The sequence below is a fragment of the Lichenostomus cassidix genome, chromosome 1Aa (assembly GCF_008360975.1).
Source record: "Lichenostomus cassidix isolate B80296 chromosome 1Aa, HeHo_3.0, whole genome shotgun sequence".
In the NCBI taxonomy this organism is placed as follows: domain Eukaryota; kingdom Metazoa; phylum Chordata; class Aves; order Passeriformes; family Meliphagidae; genus Lichenostomus; species Lichenostomus cassidix.
This window is the reverse complement of record NC_139480.1, coordinates 37,801,139-37,808,892: the sequence shown is the minus strand read 5'-3', so window position 1 is coordinate 37,808,892 and position 7,754 is coordinate 37,801,139. Positions and strand designations below refer to the sequence as shown.

The following is a 7,754-nucleotide window of genomic DNA, read 5'->3' as shown; positions in this document are numbered from 1 at the left end:
CAGAACAAGTGGATGAGAACGTTTCTGACTAAGTGTGAAATAATTGACTTCAGCATTGCATTCTGGGTTCCAACCTGTCAGGCTTTCAATCAGCATTTACAGCCAGGAATCCTCCTCCCTGTGATGAATGGTCCAAGGGAGAAGGCAAATATAGCCTGAGCTCAATCTGGAATTCTTCAATGACAGATCCATGTCATGGTTTTGGAACAAATTCTTGGAGGCAGTGGTCACTGCTGCTTCTTAGGAAAGAGTCATGAAACCTTCTAGGCTAAGGTATGTGTTTGTGAATACAGTGGATAAAAGAACTGTCCCTGGGCTTGAGGAATGCAAACAAACACAGGACTTTATAGGGATAATATTGATTAGGGCAGCAGAGACTATTTTGCTGCTTTTGTGCATTGGTCTTTTGTTTATGAGGAAAACTGGTGTCAGCTCTATTTGGTGCTATAATATTAGTGCATCATTGCCTACTGTGTGCTTTTTTGTAAGTAATAAGACAGTGTACAAAGATCTGAAATTAAATGTGAGCTGTCAAAGTGATGAGATCGGTTCTGTCAGAAGATGAAACTCTTCATTGGTAAGGTAGGTGTATTTTTTCTGGCTAAATGGCTGTTCAAAATCTCAGCATGTTATCACACAGTGCATGCTCAGAAGAAAAAGGCTGTTCTAGCTGTACCCTCCACCTTCACCCCAGAAGCATGGCAAAGCTATCTTCACTTCCCCTATTTATTTAGCCTCTTTAGAAGCTCCACGTAGGACATCTACATCATCCCCTAGTTTGTAGAACTTCCTTTTTTATGTTAAGTACACCATAGTCTTGACATAGATCTCTTTGTATGGCTCTTGTGTTGGAAAGTGTTGCTGCAGGTGTTGGTCACAAAGTACTACACAGAGTTAGTGTCCTCTGTACTAGTTTGTCATGTGCTTTTGGAACTACTTTTTGATGCAACACTAAAAGTATTCTCTGTATTGAAGATACTTAATGCATATAAGGTAAAGGTTATGAAGGCTGCTTGGCTGCTTAAAAATTTTGGTGGTATGTCACAGAAACCCCTTTTTTATACTTTCTTTAATGCCTGGATTAACAGCAGTGCTTGAATGGAAAATTAGGGCTGGATGTGCATTTGGTAGGTTCATGTTCTGAAAAGCAGGTCATTATGTGTAAAACTGAACTGGCAACCTGGAGTGGAAATGTTAAAGCATAAATAAATAAAAAAGGGCTGTTAGAGTAATTAACAATAAACTGTTTTAATTCTTGCTTTGCATAACTAACAGGCAATTAACTTTCATTGACTCATGATGTGAAAAGTGATCGAGAGACAGACATTTTGCTTTGGTAACAGTGTGACAGTTGGGAAGAATGTTTTTCTTGACAGTTGATTAGGGGTTAAATGAGCTGAATAAAATTGGTAATTTTTGCTGTTTTCCCCACTTATTATAACAGCTATTATATAAAGCGTTTTTCCTTACATTAGTTGTAATGACTGACTTTAACTGATTACCCTGTTGAAAGAACAGGTTTTGATTGACAAAGATGTCTTCTTGGTATTCTTATCATCTGCAAAAATGGCTGGTGCATATAGAACCTGCAAAACCTTGCAATCCTTGCTGCCCCTCCCCCCATAGTTGAAGCACTTATTTAATGATCTTTAGTTTACAAGAGGTTTAATTTTGTGGTCAGCTTAGAAGTAGCACTAGGATGTAGGTTAAAGTATACCATCTCTCTCCACATGAAAACTTCAACCACAGCTCTAGCACAACTGTCAGGAAGAATACTGATGTGTAGGCAACTACTTGGGAGTTTTTGTCGTGGTCATGTTTTGAGAGGATGATGGTTTTTGAGGCAAATAATCAGGCTCCTGGGTAAACAAGGTAATAGTGCTTCATCTGCAATAGAGGTGGAGAATTCATCTACTGGAGCGCTGCTGGCTGTGACTGTCTTACTGATGAAAGCAGCTTTTCACAGCCCCTCGAACCGTGCTGTGCTATTTCACTTGTGACACTTCAAAGTAGGTGATTGTGTGAAAGTCCTGGAGTGAAATGTCTTTTCAAAATTTTAGATCAAAAGAGAAATGCCAGAACATCAACAGGAAATAAAACATTTTTATTGAATATCTGTGTAATATGTATGTTATTTTAATGACAATTGGAAAACTCTACTGTGGGAAGTCACTACACAAAGTGAAACAAAATATAAACCACCTCATCAAAAATGAAGGTAAAATACGGCTAAAGTTGTCAGCTCGCGGGCCACGAGCGATATGGCAGGATAAAACACCCCAAACATTTCTACAAGATACAGAGAAAACCCACACAGAGAAACACTCAAGCAGGCAGTAAATATACACAAAGGCAACTAGGATCTTTCTACAGCATCAGATTCTAATACTTCACACAGCTTTGTCAGAAAGGTACATGTGGCTTCTTTGAGGATGAAAAATGTCATCTTGGTCACATGGCAGGTTCAGTCTCTGAGAATCATTGTACCTTACAAACCAGTTCCAGGGTGACGTTCAGTCTGGCAGTGTAGGAAGAGAAAGCATTAAGAATACCTTAACACAATGAGTCAGTCCTGGCACTTCGAACCTGCAGCTATCCTGAATGAATAACTGAAAGCTGGAGACCATGAAGCTCTTAGGCTGGAAAGCTGACTGTCTACTTCTCTTTGGTGGGGTTTGGTCCTTAAGGATAAGATTTTAAAATATTCCAGCTTGATGCTTTGCATGTATGTGCCTGTTTGTATCAGAAAATGTCTCGTTTGTGTTTTTTCTATGTTTCATGTAAAAAAGAAAGAAAATGGATTTGCCATTCTCACTTTTGGAGGTGGGGAGACATAACAGGCTTTTATTCTCCTCCCAGTACTTTGCTGCTGCTTTTACCCTCAAAGTACTGAAAAATAGGAGTGCTTGGCCATCACTGCACTGACCTCTGAGACTGTCACACCTCTCCCAGAAGCAGAGCTCCGAGGGAGGCTGTGGAATTTAGTTTTCAGTGCACAGCTCTCCGATTACATTCATCTTTGTTGTTTCAGTAGTTTCACTTAGATACAGAAGATTGATAAGAACATTAATGGTTAATTCTCATGCCTCCCTCCAAAAGCAATAGCATTTCCACATTTCTAGGGCAGTTTGCATTGCTGAAAATAATGAACTCTTCAAAGCATTATAAATATATTCACAGCTTGGAAAGATAAGCGAGGGGCCTCCAAGGACGGTACATGAGCTAGAAGTGATGCCCTGAATGACTTGATGAGATGGTACAGCGGAGGTGCCATGCTGGGGAGCTGTTAGATGACTCTACAGGAAAGCAGCAGGGGCGAGAGCAGCTGGAAATGTAGAGTATTGCACAGGGCTTGACAAAATGCTGCGTGGTCAACCCATTCACTAGAGCATCCTTGTCCCCTGCATAGCTCTCCAGTTCTACATTGGTCCGTAATAACTGGAACTGCTTGTGCTATGCGTTCCTTCGGCAGTGCAGTAGAAGGGAATGGCAGTATTATTACAATATCACTACGGAATAAATTGATTGCTATCCACTGAGAAAACTACATTTCTAAGCACACACGGCAGTCACAGTGATACACAGAGCAGTCTTTCAAGACTCTTATGGAATGACTAATAGCTTCATAATAGTGCCATTTACTACATAATAACATTTAAAACATTTAAAAACTCCTCCTGAAACGAGCATCTAGTATACAGAAGAGGTTGCTTCAGTTTTCTAGAACTTGTTCTTTGTTTTCACTTTTTTTTTAAAGGACAAATTAAAACTTAAGTATAAATAGTATATAAAAGGTCACTAGCTGTTCTCTTTTGGCTTACTTTGAAGTGCATTTAGAACTATGGCTAAATTTTGTCATCTTCTGATGGGATTACAATACTGTCTGTTTACCATGAAACTATTTTGTATAATAAACTCACACGGCTGTGTCTAAAAAATATTCTGCATTCCTTCTAATCTGAGTTAGTATCATAAAATATTTTGTTACAAAGTCTAATGTGCAAACTCATTATAATGTGAAATCGTGGATGGAATTCACAGTATGCAAATTTTGTATAAAGGTGATAATGGAGAGCTACTCTTGTTTTCACGGCAGCATTTTACTACTGCTGCATCTCCCTCCTCCCCCTCCCTGCACAACTTCTGCAGTGGTCTTTGTATGTTAGATGAAATTGTTGCCTCCTATGGAACTGCTTCCTCAACTTTCAATCTAAAGCCATTTCAGTCTGTTATGTGTTTGCTTTGGAATATATACAAAAAGATTATATCCTGGCTTCTGGCTACATCTCCATGAGGTCAGCCATGGAACTGCTCAGATCATGCTAAGTTGCCTGTGAAAGAAGTCTACCCGATTGGATTTGCCCCTCCAAGATTCACTGTGGACGTGAAGTGTGTTATTAGGATGGTCCAGTTGAAAGCTCAGATTTAAGTTGTCCTTTAAGATGTCAGTGTAACACTACTAGTGCCTTACAAGTTGGATAATTTTTTTTTCTGGAATGCAGACGATACAATAGTTACCCTATAATATAGTATCAGCTCTCCTATATCTCAGTCAATTTACATAATTTAAAATAGAACATCTTATTAAAAACATCTAGATATACACAGATTAGGAAACGCTTACAACATACAAATACACAAACTAGAAATAAATTCTCAGCATACTGGTGTATATATACAACTGTGTGATACAATAAATAATTTCTGTCATGCTCTATCTACACATCATATTGCTTAAAAGAAGAGTAGATCTGGGGCGGGCAGTGGTGAAATGAAGCGCCTTTGAAAGGCTCTCTACATTTAAATTTGTGCAAATTAAAATGGGAATTTAAAAGTACAACTGATCTGTGTCAGGAACACATGGCTGGAAATGAAAGGACCCATATTACTGAGGTATTTACAGATACTGGCTAAAGAGCACTATGTGGGCAAATGCAGAAAGGCTTCTTCTTCGTCTTCTTCTTTTTCTTCCTCATAATTTAATTTAATTTAATTTACTTCTTGACTGCCAGCGCAGCATCTACCTCCTCCTCGGGCTGTAAGGTGTGCCACTGTGCAATGGGCCGCCGGGGGTTGGCCAGCATGTCTGACCAGTGCCGCAGCTCCGCGCCGGTGCTGTTGTAGCCCACAAAGACCTTGCCGATGGCATCGTTCTTGCCAATCTTGTCATAGTCCAAAACAGTCACAACAATTTGCACTTTCTGTAATGAGACAGAGAAAGAGCAGTGAGCATGGCAGTAAGGGGAAGGTTGGCAGGGATGACTGTGGGGACAGCCAGCCATGGAGAAGCTATGAAGGGGGGACACCTGGAGTAGATCCCTCTGAGAAGCAAATTCAAACTTTTTTCCTCGCTTCTTGTGAGCCTTCCAAATAAAATTAAGTTTACATCCTCCCCGTTAGCTTGAAACTTGCTCTCTCTTATTGTTTAAGTAAGTAAGTTAACAGCTGAAGCTCAGAAACAGCTATATGTTTGCAATGCTGTACTCTATTCAGTTATTTGCTTTTTTGCTTCTAAATGGCTCTTACCCATCCATCCAGCATGCTATTCATGTATTTTCAGATAAATTCAGAAGACAGCCCTTATGGTTACTATATACATACACATCTATACATGCACACGTATTCTCATCCCTGTGCATGTGTGTTTACTGTGTATATTCTGTGTATTTGTAGAGAAGTCTAGAAAACAGGCTGCCTGCTTAAGGGAGTTGGAATGGATGTATAAACCCCCACTGTCTCAGGCTCTGACACAGCAGCACTGCCTATGACTGAGCTGCTGTTGGAGTGCCACTTCTGTAGGAATGGTGACCTCTGGCAAACAGGGTTAAACAAGTCCCACAGATCCTGTGTGAGCCCATCTGTCACAGCTCATAGACAATTTTCCATCCATTTAGGCTGAGGCACACTGGGGGGTGTCTGAGCCAGGCATCTATGTTTGTAATTGTGTGCACATACACACAATTCCTCTCCTTCACGTCTTTAATGTTGGTCAAAAGAGCACAAACAGCTATTCCTTCAGTGGAGTGGTGTTCTTCCCCAACAGCACCTAAGACTTTCAGAGATTTCACAGATGATTTTACTAAATTGTAAACACTTCTTATAGAGCTTCACTTTTAAAGATGAACATACAGTTCTTTTCCTGATTCCAGTATGAGCTTCCTGAATACAAGGAAGAAATGCTCTGAAACACATTTCCAAAAAAGTCATCTATTCTCTAGCATCAGCTTTTTAAACCTAAAGCTTTAAATATATCTACAATCTGGACCTCTTACTGGAATGATTAATTTCAGGGCTTGTAATAGGATTATCTTTTAAAAGTAGCAAGACCAGGGTCATGAGGTTTATTTTATAAAGTCCATTTCCTTACAGGATTGTACAATTCACTGAGCCAGAGAAAGAGATGATTCCAACAGGCACTAAAGTATTTATATAGTTGCGGATGACAAAAGTATACATCAAACTCAAGATTTTCTCTCCCCAGAGCACTCATGATAAAAGGCAATATCCTGAAGCAAGGATTTCTGGATGCCAGAATTACATTTCAGTGTTGCTGTTTGCAATACACTCACTTTTAATGGTACCTCCCCAAATGAACACTTATGTTTTAGATGCATGCTACAATCACAGATATAAAAATTAAGCATGAGACTATTTTTTGGTGCTACACAAAAATGCTTGCCTGCTGTACCTAGAAGCTTGGGGGCTAGTTATTACTGGATTTCTTGGTTTTTTTTAATGCTAATCATAAGACAAAAATAAGCACTGTAAATGAAAGACCCTTTTCCTCGCTCTATAAAGATGTAAGAACAGCTAGCTCAGATGATTAACTTAGAGATGATTCTCCCCTCGTGATCTCTGGACTAAACCTACAGAGAAATGTGAGCATCTCTTTGCCTTTGTACCTCATATTAAAGGAGCAGCTGCACAGCAAGACCCAAGAGGTGCTGGTAGAAAGCACTGCCTCTCCTAATAAACACTTGGATTAGCAGTTTCCATGGTGTGATTAAGCCCTTTGGACTAAAAGGGCCTGGAGACTGTTTTGCATGTGGCAGAACACGTGCCTGATCTGCCAGCAGCAACAGGATTTGATTTCCCAGTGATGTTCTCCCATTACCCTTGAAGACATCACTTTCTTTCCCTTTAGAGCCAGAACCCATAGTCACGGTAAAATTGTTGAAAACGTCAATGTTAGGCTGCTTTAAAAATATACAGATGTACTTCTATTGACCTGCTTTCCTTCCATGACCTCTCTTCATTCTCCAACAATCAAGAAACGTGTATAACCATTATTTTTTGACTGTGAAAGCTTGCTTAATGACTTTTATATGAATTGCGCAAAAGTCACTGTGATTCTTTCCATATTAAGTCTAAATAGCATATAAAATGTGTTTTTCTAATGATGAAATCTCTTCAGTATCCACGATGAAACAACTTCTAAATATAGTCTTTTATAACTAACTCAAAATACATTGGCATATGACCAAAGTCCATAATTGCAGATTTAAAATTCGGGCTACATAGTCACATAGATAGCGAAAAAGTAATTCTAATAAATTTATCAAAAATAAAAAAATGCAAAAATGATAAAATTTAAACTGCAATACTTTTAAAATAAGCCATATCCACCTCTAAAAATGACTTAGTATTAGAAGGCAAAATGGTCAAGCACCGAGAATGCTCCTAACCATGCCAAAGCTTTGGTAGGGTAATTTGGAGGTAGCCATTCCAGATCCTCAATCCTGTCCCTATTTGGA

General features: G+C 39.2%; 1 protein-coding gene across 2 annotated transcripts in view; it reads right to left on the bottom strand.

Moving 5' to 3' along the window:
* Window positions 1-2,083: 2,083 nt before the first annotated feature.
* SYT1 (synaptotagmin 1) overlaps window positions 2,084-7,754 on the bottom strand; it is a 123,014-nt gene continuing 117,343 nt past the window's right edge. For both annotated transcript variants that reach the window (XM_085045565.1, XM_085045573.1), the window contains exon 8: window positions 2,084-5,201. In XM_085045565.1, the coding sequence (XP_084901691.1) occupies window positions 4,995-5,201 (207 nt within the window). In that variant the 3' untranslated portion in view covers window positions 2,084-4,994. The remainder of the gene's footprint in view (window positions 5,202-7,754) is intronic.